Source organism: Podarcis raffonei, chromosome 11 (assembly GCF_027172205.1).
Source record: "Podarcis raffonei isolate rPodRaf1 chromosome 11, rPodRaf1.pri, whole genome shotgun sequence".
NCBI classification, from domain to species: domain Eukaryota; kingdom Metazoa; phylum Chordata; class Lepidosauria; order Squamata; family Lacertidae; genus Podarcis; species Podarcis raffonei.
In genome coordinates, this window is record NC_070612.1 from 8,560,277 (window position 1) to 8,580,920 (window position 20,644).

The following is a 20,644-nucleotide window of genomic DNA, read 5'->3' on the forward strand; positions in this document are numbered from 1 at the left end:
AGGCCAGAGCCATCACTGAGAAGGCCCTGGTGGAGGATAGTCTGACTTCCTTAGGGCCCGGGACCTCTAAACTATGGTTATTCATGGACCTTAAGGTCCTCTGCGGGCCATACCAGGAGAGGCAAGGGATGGGTGAACTGTGACTGGAGGCATAAGATGCTCCAGAAAAACAGCACCCCAGGTTCTGCTTCAGGACAAGGTCTTCTTTGGAGATATATGATTACCTGACAAGCTCCTTGTGCAGTTCAGGGGAGGTCAGGTAGACCTTCTTGCCACCTCCTTTCTCTGCTAAGCTTTCGCTGCCCCCTGCCGGGTTCTCCAGCCTGAGGGCTTTGCTGGCTGAGTGGTGGAAGTCTGCAGCCTCGATCAGGCGATGCTTCAGGTCGCTTAATAAGCCCAGATGAGCAGGACTCTGGAAGAACCTTTTCCCAATGCATCCATCTACAGGTAACCTTAAAAAGAATAATCTTTCTCATTTACAACCAACACATAGAAAAGCGCTATGTAGACCTTTTCCCTTTTGAAGAAAAAGAGACTAAGGTGGTCATAATGAAACTTAAAGGTAAAGGGACCCCTGACCATTAGGTCCAGTCACGGACGACTCTGGGGTTGCGGTGCTCATCTCGCTTTATTGGCCGAGGGAGCCGGCGTACAGCTTCCGGGTCATGTGGCCATCTGGCAAACCAGAGCAGCGCTCGGAAACACCGTTTACCTTCCCACCAGAGCAGTACCTATTTATCTACTTGCACTTTGACGTGCTTTCGAACTGCTAGGTTGGCAGGAGCTGGGACCGAGCAATGGGAGCTCACCCCGTCGCGGGGATTCGAACCGCCGACCTTCTGATTGACAAGTCCTAGGTCTGTGGTTTAACCCACAGCACCACCCACGTTCCTTTATAATGAAACTTAGCAATGGACAAATCAGTCTACTTCCAGTTGCATGAGTTATTTTGTTAAGTTTGTCCAATTTCTGCAATTTTTAAAAAGAAATACACAAACAAAACTTAATACACATTTCTAAATATATTTGGCTATGCTGGCTCAGGCTGGTGGGAGCTGAGAGCCCTAGCGCATCCAGAGAGAGGCAGATTCCTGTGTCTTGGTAAAGAGAAATTTCAGTTTTAACCAGGATTCCTGAACTGCCACCTGTTCGTCCCCAATACACAAACATAAAAAACCTGCCTTTTACTGGTTTGACTATTTGCCTGTCTACCTCCAGTGTTGTTTGCTCTGACTGGCAGAAGCTCCCCAGGGTCTCAGGCCGAAGGCTGCCTTTCTTTATCACCCGCTCTAACTGAACCCTTTCACTTGGGGATGTTGCCAGGGTTTAACAGGCGGCCAAAGGCATTTTGCATGCAGAGCAACCCATATAACCAAAAAGCAAAATGTGTTCCCCTTTCATGAGCCTCCTAAAACATTCATCCCAGCTGGTATCTGCCTGGGATCTGAATTGATGTCATGTTGTCTTTAAACTGCCTTTATATTTGCAGTCGTTTCCTAAAATTGTTTCTGAATGTGCAAGTGTCTTTAGCCGGTTCTTCTATCTTATGTCATTACAGGGTAAATCGTTTCAGGACGCCTGGTGGGGAAGCGAGACGGAAATGAAATAAATAACGATAATTAAATAAAAACCCTCCAGATGTGAATTCACCCATATTGCGGCCCCGGGCGGTGGAGGTAGAGGAGGAAGAATTTCTGCCAGATGAGCGGGAGCAGCGGGTGGTCGGCGGGGGTAACGAGGGCTTGATGAGCCCAACGATAAATCAGCAGCCGCTGGAGAGATGGGACGATGGGCAGCTTTAGCTGGCTCTGAGCTTTCTGCAGACAGAAAAGAAAGTTGGTTGCGTCGCCTTCTGTTGTTGGGAAACTGTGTACGTGCAGCTACTCACACAGAGTCAATTATGAAGAGAATTGTGAAGAGAAGGCAATCTGAAGGAGTAAGTCTGCCTGGTGATAACAGAGACATGGAGACAACTCCCTGATTGGTCAAGCTCTCTAAAGGGAGTGCTAATTCAAATTCAAATTCAAATTCAAAATCCTTTATTAGGCATATCACACCTCACATTAACAAACAAACATCATATACAGACTGTATAAAATACGGGCTCAGCGAACACAATTTATCCCAGTCCTATTCTTAACTCCAAAAAATAAATCAATGTACATAAATAATATAATACAACACAGCAACATCACCTACCATTAAAACCACTAAGTCTCTTTATCATGGCCCATTCTTTCTTCATGGACAGCACTTAAAAATTCAGCCGCTATTAAAGTAATTTGATCATCGCTGTCCGCCAGCAGGTCCTGAACAGTTGGTTGTGTAAAAAACTGTCCATTAAATTTTAGGGCCTCAAATAATTGTCTTCTGGCATAGCTGCCAAAATTACAGGAAAAGAATATATGCTCTAGAGTATCGGGTTCCTGTTTTCTGCATTTACAGAGACGCTCTGATTCTGGGATAGCTAAGTATCTTCCTCTCACTACCGCCGAGGGAAACATGTTAAATCTGGCCAACATAAACAGCCTACACGATTCATGTTTCTTCAGATTTGTCATGTATCCCTTTTGGAAATCTCTACACAAAGGGAGATTTAGGTGGATAGGAGAGCAGGTGCTGCGCTTTGCAACCTCAAGCATGGCGAGAACACTTTTTTCTGTGAGGGTCTTCCTGATAATTTCCCATATATCTTTGAGATCAGAGATTTCAAAATCAGTTAAAGTGAGCCCTATCGAATCCAGTTTTCTCCTACAAATCACTGATAGATTGTAGATTGCCCTATCACTTAAAAGATCGTAAAGTATAGTATTAGGGGATAGGGCTCTATAATGGAGGAAGATCCAATATTTCAAGGTCCTCAGCCATGCCCTTACTGATAAAGGCAGTATTCCCAGCTCACAACATATTGTTTCATATTTTACAGAGTTTGCAAGTCCTAATAATGACCTCAAAAGGGATGCGTGAAATTTATCCAACCTCTTGAGGTCACCTGAAATCCACACTGGTGTGCCGTATAGAAGTTGGGCACAGAGTTTCATGTCAATCACTTGCAATACAGCTGGAATAAATCTGTTTCCTACTGGAGAAAAAAAATAGGATTTAATATGGTGGGCTGTCACTTCGGCCTTAGCTATTGCAGCACATATATGTGTATTCCAGTTCATATTATTTTTGAATGTGATTCCCAGATAATTGAAGTGCTTAACTTCCTGTATTAGATGTCCATTAATTATACAGCCTTTTGGGTTCCCTCTCTTTCTGAATTGCATAATCTTTGTCTTATCATAATTAATTTTGAGATTATTGAGAGAGCAGTAGTTTGAGAAACTCTTAAATAATTTTTTTAAACCCAAAACAGAGAGTGAAATAATTACAGCATCATCTGCATAAAGTAATAAAAAGAGTGGGCTATTGTTTAAATAAGGAGTATGAGTGGTTGCATTTTGAAGAAATAATGGTAGGTCAGATAGAAATAAATTAAATAGGGTAGGGGCCAAGATACAGCCTTGCCTAACTCCTCGATTATTCAGAATAGGACCTGCAAGTCTACCATCTTTTGATACTTTAACATATATTTGGTTATTAGAATGTAAACTTTGAATCGGTGTAAGTAGATATGGGTCGATACCAAGGTGTTCTAGTTTAGTCCATAGTTTATTGCGATCGACCGAATCAAAGGCACTTTTAAAATCCACAAATGCCACAAAGAGTTTTCGTTTATTTCTCATGACATATTTATCCACAAGATGACTTAACACTAGACACTGGTCAAGAGTTGACGAGCCTGCCTTAAAACCAGCCTGCTCTTTACCAGGTAGACCTTTTGTCAGCATCCATTCTTCCAATTTAATAAGCAGAGATTTGGCATAGATTTTACTTATGCATGGTAACAAACTTATAGGCCTGTAGTTCTCTTGGCAATTCCTATCACCTTTTTTAAAGATTGGTACCACTATTGAGTTGTTCCACGACTTAGGTACAAGAGCTGAGTGATAGATAGAATTAAAAAGCGGTACAAGTTTATTGGCCCACCATTCTACATCTAATCTCAACAGGTCTATTGGAATGCCATCCAATAGTGCTAATTAATGGCCTACTAAATGGAATGTGTTAGTTCAGTGTTCAGAGTTCTGTGTGTCAGTGTAGGAGTTGTGAGTCGTGTCCGAGAGAGCTAGCAAAAGATCCGTGTTCTGTTGCTGTAAATAAAAGGAAAAGGTAAAGGTACCCCTGCCCGTACGGGCCAGTCGTGACCGACTCTGGGGTTGCGCGCCCATCTTGCTTAAGAGGCCGGGGGCCAGCGCTGTCCGGAGACACTTCCGGGTCACATGGCCAGCGTGACAAAGCTGCTCTGGCGAGCCTGCACCAGCGCAGCACACGGAAATGCCATTTACCTTCCCGCTATAAAGCGGTACCTATTTATCTACTTGCACTTAAGAGTGCTTTTGAACTGCTAGGTGGGCAGGAGCTGGGACCGAAGACGGGAGCTCACCCTGCCGCGGGGATTCGAACCGCTGACCATACGATCGGCAAGTCCTAGGCGCTGAGGTTTTACCCACAGCGCAACCCGCGTCCCTGTTCCTGTAAATAGTCCACTATATATAATAAACACCTAACTACAAGTTCCTGATTCCTGCTTCGTCTATCCTGTCTGCAGCCAAGTCGCCAATTGCTTCCGTGGATTCTGCGTGTACTCTGCTAGGTCTGGCTAAGGTCCGGCAACTAGTCAGAAACTTGCGAAACACCAAATAGGTTATGCCAATATCTGTGAAGTCAATTTCCCCCATTACGAGCTTGTTCTGGGTGCTGGGATACATCTGGAGAGACGGGGGCAATTGGCAGGCCCCCAGCTGGCTCCAGCCCACCGGCCGGCAGCTGGGCGAACTCCGATTCTCAGAACAGTATCAAAACTGCGACTCAAGCCCCAGAGACCTTTAGAGACTGAGCACACAAGCTAGCAGAGATAAGAACTCTTTGCAACAGAAGTAGCGAACAGAGGCATATGTAAGCATATTTACAAGCGTGTATTCAGCATCAGGACAGAGGAAAAACATGTCTGCTTCCCTTCGTGTCCAAGCAAACAGCAACATAGGCAAAAGCTATATCCAACAGAAGTTCCCAGCAGACTGTGCTGGAAGTAAACAGACATGTGGCATGCAACAACTCCACATGCCTGTTCTAAAGGTGGAACGGAACTATATCCTAACCTTTTCAGAGAGGGCATCCATCGCCTAGAGAAGACATGTTGGTCCTACCTTCAGAGCCTGATCAGGAGCCGAATTGCTGATCACCAACTCCTTTTCCACCACTCTGCGAAGCTGGGAATCCTCTTCGAAGATGGACTCCGTGTTCAGAATGGTCCACGCAAACCAGACCTGAAAGTAATAAAAGCTAAGGCTACCAAGGGAAGAGAAGCTTCTGCTCCCAGGAGGCCTATCGAGACTCAAAATGGTTTCTTCCAGGGAGGATAAAAATCAAATTTTTTTTATTTAAAAAAATATTTTTGAATGGATTTTTTTCTATTTAAATCAGATTTTTTTTATTTAAATTGGATTTTTAAAATAAAATGCTTTCAGAGGGGAAATCTTTCTAAAGATAGTTTTCTATTTAAGTTACATTATAGTCCAAAGGCTATTCATCAGGAATAAGGATTTATTTTAGGTTTTTCATGTGTGCTACCACTAAGTCTAAGTTTTTGGTTTCTTAAAATTATTTTAACCACATCAGTTAACAAACATGGATACATATGCCATAAAGTTACTGTTTTGGTTAAATAAATTGTTTAAATTGTTATTAAGGAAATGATTATTTTTCTCCTTCCAATAAAGTACAGCAGAAAAGTTGCCCAAATAGAAACAGTTAGCTTATTAAACCTCACCATAATTTCATAATTATCTGTCTATGTATTTCTAACAGTATAACCAAATCAGTGATTTTTGATATAACTGTAAAAACTACTCTGAAAAATTATTATTCCAAAAATGAAACCTTTGTCTGATTGCAAATATTAAGATTATACCAACAAGAATGAGTCTTTCTGTTAAAAAAAAAAAAAGATTTAAATCAAGTCTTACTGACTGGTGATTTAAATTGTGATTTGATTTAAATCAAATCCACCCTGGTTTCTTCCCAGTGAGAGAGCAAGGCTGGGCAACACCCTCCAAGCCCATTCTAGGACGTCAACTCTATGGCACTTCCCTACCTGCGCGGGATTTGCGTTTCCCTCGATGAAGGAAGGCGTGACATTTCCGGCCACGATCCAGCTGACTAAGGAAGAGAGCAGCCCCTTGTCGCAGTGGTAGCCCAAGGCATTCTGGGAAGGTTGGGTGAGAGAGAAAAGGCCAGGTGAGAAGACCTTGAGCCATTGCAGGCCAGAGATTTAGGCTGAAAGGCAATGGGATTTAAGCCATAGAAGCATCTTCAGCCTTTAAGAAGACTCTTTTTGCCTGTTATCAGAGGTCAGGGGGACACCATTTCAAACAGCATTTGACATAACAATGTTTGAGGCAATATATAGCACAGGGAAGCCAAACTCTAGTGTGAAGAGGGCAGCAACGAGGCTTTTGAGTCTGGAGAGTGTCCTAGCAGGAAGGGTTCAAGAAGATGTGCAAGTTTAGCTTGGAAAAGAGACAAGGAAGAAGCACTGGGGACCGCCATCTTCAAATATCTGAAGAGCTGTCACATAAATAGAGAAAATCTCCTCCAGAGGGCGGCAATCAACAGGTTCAGCTTCCAAGAGTGATGATTTCTTCTAAACATTAGGTCAGGCTTCCTCAACTTCGGCCCTCCAGATGTTTTGAGACTGCAGTTCCCATCATCCCTGACCACTGGTCCTGCTAGCTAGGGATCATGGGAGTTGTAGGCCAAAAACATCTGGAGGGCCGAGGTTGAGGAAGCCTGCATGAGGTCATAGGAAGAAGGAAGGGCCATGTCCTGAATTAAATAGCCACACACCCAAGAATCACAGAGTACCAGTGTTAGAAGGGATCCCAAAGCTCAGCAAGTCCAACCCACTTCCAGAGCAGGGACTAGGCAACCAGAGCATCCCAACACATTCTGCATTAAAGGTAAAGGGAACCCTGACCATTAGGTCCAGTCGTGGCCGACTCTGGGGTTGCGGCGCTCATCTCGCTTTACTGGCCGAGGGAGCCGGCGTACAGCTTCCGGGTCATGTGGCCAGCATGACTAAGTCACTTCTGGCGAACCAGAGCAGCGCACAGAAACGCCGTTCACTTTCCTGCTGGAGCGGTACCTATTTATCTACTTGCACTTTGACGTGCTTTCAAACTGCTAGGTTGGCAGGAGCAGGGACCGTCGTGGGGATTCAAACCGCCGACCTTCTGATCGGCAAGTCCTCGGCTCTGTGGTTTAACCCACAGCGCCACCCACGTCCCACATTCTGCATTACTTGGCCATTATTTAAATATGAGGGGCAGATGGGAGTCATCAGCCTGGGAGAAGGAGAACTCTTGATCCGAAACCTCCGCTGCCTTGCTGGATATCTTTAGGAGAAGAAAACCCTACACAAATGCAGTGGAGTCCCTAAGATGGTTGGATGGCACCTTGTACACCTCCATCCAGCAATTCCTGCAGCCAAGCTGGTGCCAAAGATGTTGCTTTGCTTTCCTTTGGACCACATCAGCGAGGCTGAGAGAGGAGGGTCTTGTCGTCTGGGCAGCCCAGGACCTTCAGGCTTGCACCTCCGGGGATGGTCACCCCAAGAGGTGCACTCCATTGTCTCTTGAGACAAACACTGTTGGGATTTTTGACTACGTGCTATTCTGTGCAGCTTCACACAGAGTCAATTAAGAGTTGGCTGACAGCCAAGGATGACTGAGCAGAGAGGAGTAATTCTGCCTAGAGATATGGGAGCCTGGAAACAGCTCTACCATTGGTTGAAGTCTCCCACAGGCATGATGATTTATGACCTTACTGACTGGACTGTGTTGTCGGTCAGTGTGGTGTTCTGAGAGTCATTTGGAGTTTGTTAAGAGAGAGCTAGCTAAGATTCGCGTTTCTGTTCTCGTATATACAGTCATACCTCGGGCTGAATGCGCTTCGGGTTGAGCACGTTCAAGTTGCACTCCGCAGCAACCCGGAAGTAACGGAGTGCGTTACTTCTGGGTTTTGCCACTTGCACATGCGCAGACGCTCAAAATGACATCATGCGCATGCGCAGAAGCGGCAAAAAGCGAAGTGCCAGTGCACAGACATGCCGTCACTAGTTACGTTTGCTTCTATATGCGAACGGGGCTCCAGAACGGATTCCGTTCGTATCTAAAGGTACCACCGGAGTAACTTGTAGAGTCTGCCGTAAATAACAAACACATCAAAGTAACCAGTCACTAGTAGCAGCTTTTGTTCCTGCTTCGTCCATCCCGCCTGCAACTGATTGCTTTCTGGAACTCTGCGTATGCTCTGCTAAGGTCTAGCTAAGGTTCTGCAATAGGTCAAAGTTGCAAAACACCAACAGACACTGCTAGTTAAAGCGTCTCCTAACCCAGGAGGTAAAGAGGGTTGGGGCGTCCGTACCTTGTGTTGCTGGTACAGCAGCTTCTGCACACAGTCCTCTTGGTTGAACTGGAAAGCGGCTTGGCACAAGTGGTCCATCAGGCAGAGTACGGCTCTCTCCTTGTGCCACAGCGGCTGGCTGGTAAAGGCCTGGACCCAGAACTCCAGCACGGCCGCTGGCCCGACTCCATTGGGAAGGCTGCTCATAAAAATGTGAGTCTGCCAAGAAAAAGGGTGGAAGGATGAAACGGGGTCGCAATAAGGGCCGGAGATAACCCAAAAACCTGGACGGCAGCAACAAGGCATGAGAAGAGCCCTTCGTATTAAAACGCTGCCACCATTAGAGACAGATTTTTGCAGGCGACAGAAAAGCAGTCAAAACTGTATTTGCATGGGGGTGCTCACTGCATGGGCTTTACACACACACACACACACAGAGAGAGAGAGAGAGAGAGAGAGAGAACAGAGCCTGATTCTCATTCATCCACAGCACAGTCAACTCACTGACACTGTATCTTTTGCCCACCATTTTTGCATGCTCCTTCTGATGGGAGATTCAGGGTGGTCATAGAATTGTACTGCCGGAAGGAACCCTGAGGGTCATGTAGTCCAACCCCTTGCAATGCAAGAATCTCCACTAATAATAATAATAATAATAATTTATTATTATTTATACCCCACCCATCTGGCTGGGTTTCCCCAGCCACTCTGGGAGGCTTCCAACAGAATATTAAAATACAATAACCTATTAAACATTAAAAGCTTCCCTAAAGAGGGGATGTCTTCTAAAAGTCTGGTAGTTGTTTTTCTCTTTGACATCTGGTGGGAGGGCGTTCCACAGGGCGGGTGCCACTACCGAGAAGGCCCTCTGCCTGGTTCCGTGTAACCTCACTTCTTGCAATGAGGGAACTGCCAGAAGTGTCCAAGCTGAACAATGGGGGTGGAGACGCTCCTTCAGGTAGACAGGGCCAAGGCCGTTTAGGGCTTTAAAGGCATCCCTGACAGATGGCCATCCAAGCTCTGCTTAAAAACCTCCAAGGAAGGAGTCCACCACCTTCTGAGGGAGCCCATCCCAGTGCCGAAAAGCTGTCGCTGTCTGAAAATTCTTCCTGATGTTTCTCCAGAATCTCCCTGGGGATGGCCTCAGAAACGGTCAGAAATCCAGAAGAACTTGGCGATTCTACAAGCCTCCACGCCCCCCAGCTGCATGCAACTTGGCTTCCTTGACCGAATCATCTACTATCAGGATTCCCAGTCTCTCTCTCTCTCTCTCTCTCTCTCTCTCTCTCTCTCTCTCTCTCATCGCAGGACCTTGGACAGCTCCGAGCTGGCAATTTGCTGAGGTCATAGAACCCTTCCCAGGCTGTTCAAGCCTTTGCTGAAAAGTGGAGTAGGCCTCTAGCCTGCAGGCATGCATCGTTGTTGCCTCTTTGGCAGTGCTTGCCAAACACAAGCACTGAAAAGAGTGAGGCTCCTGGCATGGACGAAGACCGTCCCTCAGGGGAATTGGCCTCGATGGGGAAGGGGCAGCTGAAGGCACTACCAGCTGGCCGGTTCTGGCTCCGCACTGGAGACTCCGCCTGGACCCAGAATAATATAACACATAATAATTATTATTTATACCCCGCCCATCTGGCTGGGTTTCCCCAGCCACTCTGGGCGGCTTCCATCAAAATATTAAAATACCGCAATACATCAAACATTAAAAGCCTCCCTAAAGAGCGCTGCCTTCAGATGTCTTCTAAAAGTCTGGTAGTTGTTCTCTTTGACATCTGGTGGGAGGGGGTTCCACAGGGAGGGTGCCACTACCAAGAAGGCCCTCTGCCTGGTTCCCTGTATCTTGGCTTCTCGCAGTGATGGAAGCTCCAGAAGGCCCTTGGCGCTGGACCTCAGTGTCCGGGCAGAACGATGGAGGTGGAGACGCTCCTTCAGATATACTGGACCGAGACCGTTTAGGGCTTTAAAGGTCAGCACCAACACTTTGAATTGTGCTTGGAAATGTACTGGGAGGTCTTTCAAGACCGGTGTTATGTGGTCTGATGTTGCTTGCACAGCTGGTCCTGGCTTTTGTTCCCCTGCATCAAAGTCCTGGCTGCTTCCAGAGGTTGGGGCCATGACATTTTAGCTGCACTGATGTACCCTGAACCCCACCCTGACCACTGTCGCTCTCATTCAGTCATCCCTGGAGCTCCTGGAATTTCAGCAGATACGGATCTACAAGCTCTCAAGCCTATCTTGTCAAGCCTAAGATAAACTTAATTTGGGAAAGGAAGGAAGAGCCAAGATTCTCAGAAAGCTGCATTATACACTTGCAATACTACACATGTTTTGTCAAAAGATTCTTTAGCTGAGATTCCTGCATTGCAGGGGCTTGGAATAAGGGGCCCTTTGGGTCATTTCCAACTCGACAATTCGATGATTCTGAGATTCCACGCTTGGGGGAAACGCACACTCGTTTACATGGGGCAACAATCCTTATTTTATTTCTTTAACAAAAATTCATATGCTGCTTGATTGTCGTAGAGCCTCTAAGAAGTTTAAAGGAAGCGGCAAAACTGTCAATAACTCCTTGTCAATAACTCTTGTGGCACAATCTAGTCTGGAACCATGTAGGCTGATCTTTAGGAGCAAAGGGATGGGTGAAGTTTGGTCCCTTGGTTCCCTTCCAGCCTTAAAAGGGTCCACAGTCGAAGAAGACATGCTTCTAGCTCCTGACCTGAATCATGCAGTTGAGCAGCTTGATGTTTTCACCGTAACTCGTCCCAGTTAAGTGCTGAGTGACTTTCTGCGTCACTTGCTGAGTCATCCCTTGGGGGACACCACTGTCCAGCTGAAGGAACTGATAGAGGCAAGACAGAAACCTGGGTGGTCGGGGGGGGGGGGAGACACAGAACAAGTTGCCAATTTAGTTGCCAGGTCAAAAAGGTACAGCTGCCCCACTACCATTGTTAGAAACTGGGATATGAAAGCTAGGAGCCCTATGGCTGCTGGGATCTGGATGGTGGGTACCAAAACAGAATGTCTAGTCGCCATTTTATGTACATAGATTGGGATTTCTTTTTTAAAGACAGATAGCAGTAAAAAAAAAAGAGTTCTTTCTTTATTTTTTGCTGCCAGGTGATTCAGGAGGTCTGCAAGGTAGCACAGCAGCAAAAGACATGTATTTTGCTACCGCGCTACCCCGCAAAACAGCTGATTTACCTGGCAGCGCAGCAGCAACAGCAAAAAAACAAAGGCGTGTCTTTTGCTGCTACACTACCCTGCAGGCCCCCTGAATCACCCACAGACAGGTGGATATGCTAGGCACCAAAGGATAACAATCCTGTTGCAAAATGCCCAGCTAATTTCAAACGCTGTGCGCTACATATACCAGGCTTAGGCAAACTCAGCCCTCCAGATGTTTTGGGACTATAGTTCCCATCATCCCTGACCACTGGTCCTGCTAGCTAGGGATCCTGGGAGTTGTAGGCCAAAAACATCTGGAGGGCCAAGTTTGCCTATGCCTGACATATACCAACTCTCAGAAAGAGCCCTCTGGCTGAGCTGCAAAAGCCAGCCTACCCTATTTAATGAATAATAATAATAATAATAATAATATTTGTACCCCTGGTCCATCTGACTGGGTTGCCCCAGACACTCTGGGTGGCTTCTAGCATATTCAAAAACACAATAAAACATTAAGCATAAAAAACTTTCCTATACAGGGCTGCCTTGAGATGCAATAACAGCAGAATTTTGAAACGATGGATGGGGGATACAAGCAAGGCAGGCAGTGTTGGGCTTACTGTTCGTTCTTCAGCAGGTAATACTGGCACGGGTAGAACAATGCTAAGACTTTATCCAGCACATGAACCACTGTTCTCAGATGCCGCGACTGCACCAAAACGCCCAGGAGTGGGATCCCTTCAGCACAGAACTTCTCGACGCTATCGAAGGATAAGAAGAGGAAAACGTATGTTAGTCATCGGACAAAATGATAACAGTATTAACAGGCAGAAGGGTGATCTGCTCCCATGCCTGCCAGCTTCCAGGAAGCTGACACAAATTCTTCTGAGGGGATTCCAGCCTCAAAGCTATTATGGGGAGACAGACATGAAGATGGATTGGGCAGCTGCCACCTCCCTCCATTATGTGCTGTAAATCTATCTTTACTGTACATTGCTTGGAGACTTTCACATGACAAGCAACTACAGTTGTACCTTGGATCCTGAACGCCTCGGCTCCCGAACAGATTGGTTCCTGAACGATCGAAACCCGGAAGCGAGTGTTTCGGCTTTCGAACAATTTTCGGAAGCTGTACGGCCAGTGCAGCTTCCAATTGGCTGCAGGACACTCCTGTAGCCAACTGGAAGCCGCGCTTTGGTTTTCGAACAGTTCCGGGAGTCGAATGGGCTCCCGGAACGCATTCTGTTCAAAAACCAAGGTACCACTGTACAGTAATACCTTGGATTACGGACACTGCGGGTTGTGCGTTTTTGGGTTGTGGACCGCGCCGAACCCAGAAGTACCGGAACAGGTTACATCCAGGTTTTGGCGCTCGCGCATGCGCAAAAACACAAAATGACATCACACGCATGCGCAGAAGCCCCGAATCACGTCACACACATGCGCAGACACGGCACTGCGGGTTGCGAACGTGCCTCCCGCATGGATCACGTTCGCAACCCGAGGTATGGCTGTAGTAAGTTTAATAAATAAACAAATAAGCAAGGGCAAGGGCCATTGCTCAGTGGAAGAGAACCTGATTTGCCTGAAGAAGATGCCAAGTTCCATTCCCAGAATAATAATTTATTATTTATACCCCGCCCTGAAACCTAGGAGAGCCATTGTCAGTCAATTACACAGACCAATGGTCTGGCTCTGTATAAGACAGCTTCCTATGTTCCTGTGATGCAAGGTTTGGGGCAGGTCAGCATGGGGGGTTTTTTGGGGGGAGGCAACAGGTTCCCCACCACCTCTGAGCCATGATTGCACTACGAGTCCTCTGCTTTCTGCTTGACTGTGAACAAGCTGCAGGTCTGGGGGGCGGGGGATGCATGTAAACCCAGAAATGCACTGCCAAGGACACAGAGAGCAAGGGAGAGTTCTCCCGGCACTCACCTGTGCCCCACCGTCGTCATGGCCAACGCCAGGTAGCAGCCAATGGGGAGGCCCGACCGGACGGCCTTCAACAGTGGGTGAAACGTGGGCGATTCCGCCAGCTCAAGAGCCGCAGAGGAGGCAGGAGTGGGAGGCCAGCCCTGCTGCATGCCGTAGTCGTTGGCGTGCAGTTTCAGCCTCAAAACCAGCCCCCAGGCCCACTGGTTGAAGGAGGTTTCGGGTGTCTCTCCGTAGCGGACGACGCTGGCCAGGTAGGAGACCTAGACAATGATAAATAATAATAATAAATTTTATTATTACCCCGTCCTCCCCAGCCAAGACCGGGCTCAGGGCAGATAACACCTGATATAAAAGCAAATTGATTGAAATACAACTTAGAAACAAGATTAAGTACAATGTTAAAATGCAGCCTCATTTCAGTAGAAACTCAAATCAGAAACTTTTTGGGGATGAAAACGTCAAGTCTTCACCAAGGGCAACTATCCAGACTGGTCCTACGTGGGCCAGAAGAAAGGCAGGGAAGACCCCAAATAGGGGTTGCATCACAGAAGGAAAAAGGAAAGAGGGGAAGGGGATCAAGTTGATTCCAAGCCAAAGGCCAGGCGGACAACTCTGTCTTACAGGCCCTGCGGAAAGAAATCAGATCCTGCAGGGCCCTGGTCTTATGAGACAGAGCGTTCCACCAGGCCGGAGCCAGTGTTGAAAAGGCCCTGGCTCTGGTTGAGGCTAATCTGACTTCCTTAGGGCCCAGGACCTCTAGGGTGTTGCTATTTATGGACCTTAAGGTCCTCCGTGGGGCATATCGGGAGAGGCGGTTCCATAAGAGAGATGGGACTTCCGGTTTGTCTACACAGCATCTTCGAGCGGTGCAAAGTCGCATAGCGTTGCTTTAACCTGAAGATTGATGGACTCCAACTCCCATCAGCACACCAGCACCGTTGATGGTCAGGAATGATGGGAATTGTAGTCCAGCAAAAATCTGCATTGGCCACAGGCTTCATCTACATTTATGGGAGGGACTGAGGTAACAATTGCCCAACCTTACATCCAACAGAAGCAGAGGGCAGTTTTTAAGCAACAGTTTACGGGAACCCAGCTTGTCGCTGCCTCCCCCATAGCAAACAGGATTGTATAAAGAAGTATTATTACATGATGAACACACAAGAAGGATTTGACACTGTGAGAAGGGATTAAAGATTACGGCAGTTTTCTTAAGCTTTAAGAGAGGGTGCAGCAGGGGGTGAGAAATGAAAACACCATGGAAAAGCAGGTGAGAAGTTGGGGGAAAGTTTTTATTATGTACAGTGGTACCTCGGGTTACAGACGCTTCAGGTTACGAAATTTTCAGGTTGCACACCGCGCTGAACCCGGAAGCACCAGAAGGGGTTACTTCTGGGTTTCGGCGCTCACACATGCACAGAAGCACTAAATAGCACTTTGCGCATGCGCAGACGTGGCGCTGAGTGTTGCGAATGTGCCTCCCGCACGGATCACATTCACAACCCGAGGTTCCACTGTATTGAAATGTATGTGTGAATTTTGGAAAACTTAATAAAAAAAAACTTCAGTGCAAAAAAGCCAAGCTAACAAGAAGCGTTCAAGGAAGAAGGACGTACCTGCTTGATGCTTTCAGAGATGAGCCCGCTGTACGGTTTCTGAGAGAGGTACTTCTGGTAAGCTTCTAAGACCATGAGTGCAACTTCAGCGTGGACCGCTGGGTCGAGATGAAGGCCACCCTGATGGTGAATGACGTTTAAGACACGGGCCTTAAATGTACAACCCTCCCATCACATCACAGTAAACCATGGTCCCTGGGGCAGGTATGTTTGAACAAGGGACTGTGGTCTGTCCCAATGAACTGAGGGTTGTTCTTTGCCTACTGAGTAGAGTTGCTTGAAGAGTAACAGCCCCTGGGCTGTTTCCTCTCTGCACTAGCAGGGAGAAGGCAAAGCCACCCAGAAGGGAGCATGCTGGCAAATAAACAGTGGTGGCTTGCAGAGGCATGCCTCTGTGTTTTAATATTTTGTTGGAAGCCGCCCAGAGTGGCTGGGGAAGCCCAGCCAGATGGGCAGGGTATAAATAATAAATTATTATTATGATGTCCGTTTTCAGAGGCCAGGGGTAAAAAAAATCCATTTACCCAAGCCTTTGGGCTGCTCATTTGCAATGTGGATAAAAACTAGCCTTTTGTAGAGAGGTAAAATTTGCATTCGTTGCTCCGCCCGTTTCCGCTCTGTCCCCGCCCATCCAGTGGCCTCACAAAATTGTCCATAGGAGAATGCAGCCCTCATGTAATCTGCACAAACCTTCCTCTAGACTGAAACCAGGTTTTATAATAATAATAATTTATTATTTATACCCCGCCCATCTGGCTGGGTCCCCCCAGCCACTCTGGGCGGCTTCCAAAAAAACATTAAAATACAATATCCTATTAAACATTAAAAGCTTCCCTAAACAGGGCTGCCTTTAGATGTCTTCTAAAGGTTTGGTAGTTATTTTTCTCTTTGACATCTGGTGGGAGGGTGTTCCACAGGGCGGGCACCACTACCAAGAAGGCCCTCTACCTGGTTTCCTGTAACTTGGCTTCTCACAGCGAGGGAACCGCCAGAAGGCCCTTGGCGCTGAACCTCAGTGTCCGGCCAGAAAGATGGGAGTGGAGATGCTCCTTCAGGTATACTGGACCGAGGCTGTTTAGGGCTTTAAAGGTCAGCACCAACACTTTGAATTGTGCTCGGAAACATACTGGGAGCCAGTGTAGGTCTTTCAAGACCAGTGTTTCAAGACCGGTGTTTTGCTTTGCAATCAGCTGATGCATTCATTACGACGTAGCAAAAGCCCGTTTAAAGGAGCTTTTCAGTCCTGCACAAGTGTGTGTGTTTGTGGGGCGGCGGGTGTCTTCAGAAATGGAGCTTGCCACCTGCAGTTCCCACCCCCCACCCCAAAGTACTGGTATTAAAAATAACTGGAAATTTCTAAGGATTGTTCGATTCGCTGATTAAAAAGCCGCAGCCTTCTTTCTCCACACGCACCTGCTCACCGAGTCCCCAGTTCAGTCCTTCCAGGATAATGCAGGCGAGTTTGTTCTCCACTTCAGTGAGACTGTGATTCAGAAGCCAGTCGCGGATCAGGGCTACCTCGGATGAAGACGGCTTCCAGAGGTGCATAGGCAGCTCTTTAAATAAATACAGAGAAACCTAAGAAGAAAAAGGTGACAGATATGCCGATGAAGATGCTGGAATAGAGCGACAACCAGGAAAAGACAGACATAACATTTTACAAGAACAGGAAGAAACGCCACGGACAGAATAACTGCCACACACAGGAAGAATAAGGATATAGTTTGAGTGCCTCACTTGTAGTTTTATAAAGCATCTAATGTGCCAACACGAATAGAAGTTATTAATATTGCAGTTGTTGTATAAAGGATTATTACAATGACTGGAATATAATAGAAATTAGTAAGATTTTGGAATGCAGAAATAAAGAAAAGCATAAAACCATCCATTCTAGCATGTGGGGGGGGGGCTAAATTACGTAATTCAGTATTTGAACGATTGGTATTAGTAATTGTATTATAAATTGGTATTGTTATAATGAGGCGGTTATTGGAATGTAATTGAAAACTAATGAAAAATATTATAATAAAAAAGACCATCTCAAAGGTCCAGGGAAGTCTTTTTTAACGCTGTTGGGCGTGAGTAATCTTGCAGAAATAAAGGCTCATAAAGCAACAGAATCGAAATCTTGGACCCGTTTACACAAGCCTCTGTTGGCATCCATCTATCTCAAGAGACAAGGGAGTGTACTTCCAGGGGCGAAGTCAAACTGCTGTGATAGCAGCGCCGAAGTGAGCTCCCCAGGCGCAAGACTGGGCAGTGTGTCTGGAGGTCCTGGGCTGCTCAGACGACAAGACCCCCCCCCCCAGCCTTGCTGATGGGGTACAAAGGAAAGCAGAGCAAGACGTCTGGCACCAGCTTGGCTGCAGGAGTTGCCAGAAGCAGGCAAACAAGGCGCCATCCAACCGTCTCAGGGACTCAGCTCCAGATTTGTGCAGGATTTACTCCTTAGCCTTTTACCGTATTTTTCACTCTATAAGAAGCACCAGACCATAAGACGCACCTAGTTTTTGGAAGAGGAAAACAAGAAAAAAAATATTCTGAATCCCAAAAGCCAGGACAGCAAGAGGAATAGCTGTGCAGCGATCCTGCTTGCTGTCCTGGCTTATGGGATAATAATAATAATAATAATAATAATAATAATAATAATAATAATAATAATAATAAATTTTATTTATATCCCGCCCTCCCCAGCCGAAGCCGGGCTCAGGGCGGCTAACAACACTAAAATAGTGCAACATTATAAAAACATTATAAAAATTAATTAAAATCAAAATTGATGGCAATCATAAACTAAAGTTTTGTAAAGATTGCCAAAGGAGGGAGTCAGGCTGCGCCCTGACCAAAGGCCTGGTGGAACAGCTCTGTCTTGCAGGCCCTGCGGAAAGATGTCAAATCCTGCAGGGCCCTTGTCTCTTGTGACAGAGCGTTCCACCAGGTTGGAGCCGCAGCCGAGAAAGCCCTGGCTCTAGTTGAGGCCAGCCTAACCTCTCTGTGGCCTGGGACCTTCAAGATGTTTTTATTTGAAGACCGTAAGTTCCTCTGTGGGGCATACCAGGAGAGGCGGTCCCGTAGGTACGAGGCTCCTAGGCCGTATAGGGCTTTGAAGGTTAAAACCAGCACCTTAAACCTGATCCTGTACTCCACCGGGAGCCAGTGCAGCTGGTATAGCACCCGATGAATGTGATCTCGCAGCGAAGACCCCGTAAGGAGTCTCGCTGCGGCATTCTGCACCCGCTGGAGTTTCTGGGTCAGTCTCAAGGGCAGCCCCACGTAGAGCGAGTTACAATAATCCAGTCTGGAGGTGACCGTCGCGTGGATCACAGTGGCTGGGTCAGGGTGAGAGAGGTAAGGAGCCAACTGCTTAGCTTGGCGGAGATGGAAAAATGCCACCTTTGTTATAGCTGCAATCTGCGCCTCCATGGAAAGGGAGGTATCAAAGATTACACCCAAACTCTCGCGCGGCCTCTCCCAGGCAATGGGAGCCTTCATCCCTGCCCAGGAGAGGCTGCACACGGCTAAGGCTCCCCCAAGAGCCGCGCTCCCTTTAAAGAGCGTGTGGAGTGTGTGTGTGGCTCTTCGGGGCTTTTCCCCGAGGAGGAGGAAGGGCAGCCCTTCTTCCTCCTCGGGGAAAAGCCCCGAAGAGCCACACACACACTCCACACGCTCTTTAAAGGGAGCGCTGAGCAGAACCTCGCACCTGCATTCGCTGCATAAGACGCACACACATTTCCCATTACTTTTTAGGAGGGGGAAAGTGTGTCTTATAGAGCAAAAAATGTGATATCCTGCAAGGCAGCGAAGGTTTAGGAGGAGAGTTTTCATTCTCCCACACGGGCTACTTTCCCAGGCTGCCAAGCCCTATCTGCCCCTTGGCTCTCAGCTCATGGTCTTTTAAGGTGGCTCTTATTTAGCAGTATGGGCTCTATGGCCCTTTGGTCCTCCAAGCTCCTATCTCCAACAAGGCTGTGTGTGTTCTGTGATTCAGAACATGCTTCTAGTCCCTACTGTTTACCCAGATAAGAGCTGCAAGGTGTGCATTTGGGAGGTGGCAGGAGGTGAAATATCAGGGTGTGAGTGAATGAGGTTTCCATCATTCAGAAGGTGAGGCCGAAGGTCCTTGCCGTTCCCCTTCCGAACCAGAATAAACGCAAAACAACAGGGCTGGCGTACAACTCTGGCGGGAGCATTTTATGTTGCACATGGCCAAAGAACATTCTCCATCAACTGGGCCCAGCCGCAGCAGCACAGCATGGCGTGGTTCTTACCATGCCGACCTTTTCAATGGTCTCTTTGACTCGGTCCAGAAGAACAGAGATCATGCTGGTGTGGACAGCGGTGATAGCGCCCAGGAGCTCCCGGCCGACCTTTGAGAAAGTCTCTCTGGTGGAAAGGCTGACGTAAGACACCTGGAGAAATACAGCGGTTTTTATTTCATTTTTAGCCAGCCACTGAGGCTTTCCTTGGTAAAACGCCATTTCTCTCTTTTTTTAAAATAATTTTTATTGAATGATTTTATGTTATAAAAAACATTACAACCATACTACCACTAAATATAATTGAGAAATAATAATTACATACATCAATATTTTGTTTATTTGTTTTTTACGGTCTTATTTCCTCCCAAACATTCCATTCCATACAAAACAGACATACGCACACAGACAGGAAAAAAAGAAAAAAATTACCGTATTTTTCGCCCCATAGGACGCACCAGCCCATAGGACGCACCTAGTTTTTTTGGGGGGGGGGAAATAAAGGAAAAAAAATTATTTCCCCCCCAGGCGCTTGCGGGGCCGGCAGCGGGGAGAAGCGCTCTTCTCCCCGCCGCCAGCCCTCAGACCAGATCCGGGGACAGCGGGAAGGCGCGCTGCGTTCCGCCTCCCCGCTGTCCCCCGAACTTGTGGGGCTGGCGCTGGGGCTCTCCTGAAGCCTGGACCCCTCTCACTCTCCAGGCTTCAGCGAAAGCCTGCATTCGCCCTATAGGATGCACACACATTTCCCCTTCATTTTTGGAGGGGGAAAAGTGAGTCCTATAGGGTGAAAAATACGGTAATAATGATAATAATGAAAATAAATATTTTCCCCCTTTTATCTTACAAAATCTTTTCTTCAATTTTGATTTCCTGTCAAGTCCCTTCGCATATGTTTTATCTTACAATTGAATGTACCCAAAACAATAAACCTTTCTATGTAAATTTTCCAAATGTAATAAATCCTTAATTGTTATCCACCTCCTTTTACTTCCTTTGTCACTCGAATGCTAGCACGGAGTCAAAACGCCATTTCCCAGCAAACAGCCTTGCTCAACTTCCAACAGACGAATGGCTGGCCGGGACCAGGAAAAGGAGGCAGACACACAGCCATCTCTTAGCAAGTTCGGAACAGAGGCAAGATTCAAACCCAGGCTGCTTCCT

General features: G+C 46.9%; 1 protein-coding gene across 4 annotated transcripts in view; it reads right to left on the bottom strand.

Annotated features, from left to right (window-relative positions):
• Positions 1 to 20,644, bottom strand: part of EPG5 (ectopic P-granules 5 autophagy tethering factor) — an 80,978-nt gene that overhangs the window by 39,250 nt on the left and 21,084 nt on the right. For all 4 annotated transcript variants that reach the window (XM_053407582.1, XM_053407581.1, XM_053407583.1 and 1 more), the window contains exons 13-23: positions 19,496 to 19,636; positions 16,641 to 16,805; positions 15,228 to 15,347; positions 13,612 to 13,871; positions 12,297 to 12,437; positions 11,228 to 11,372; positions 8,533 to 8,730; positions 6,203 to 6,313; positions 5,256 to 5,375; positions 1,651 to 1,817; positions 225 to 452 (exon numbers count right to left, since the gene is read on the bottom strand). In XM_053407582.1, coding sequence (XP_053263557.1) covers positions 225 to 452; positions 1,651 to 1,817; positions 5,256 to 5,375; positions 6,203 to 6,313; positions 8,533 to 8,730; positions 11,228 to 11,372; positions 12,297 to 12,437; positions 13,612 to 13,871; positions 15,228 to 15,347; positions 16,641 to 16,805; positions 19,496 to 19,636 — 1,796 coding nt within the window. The remainder of the gene's footprint in view (positions 1 to 224; positions 453 to 1,650; positions 1,818 to 5,255; positions 5,376 to 6,202; positions 6,314 to 8,532; positions 8,731 to 11,227; positions 11,373 to 12,296; positions 12,438 to 13,611; positions 13,872 to 15,227; positions 15,348 to 16,640; positions 16,806 to 19,495; positions 19,637 to 20,644) is intronic.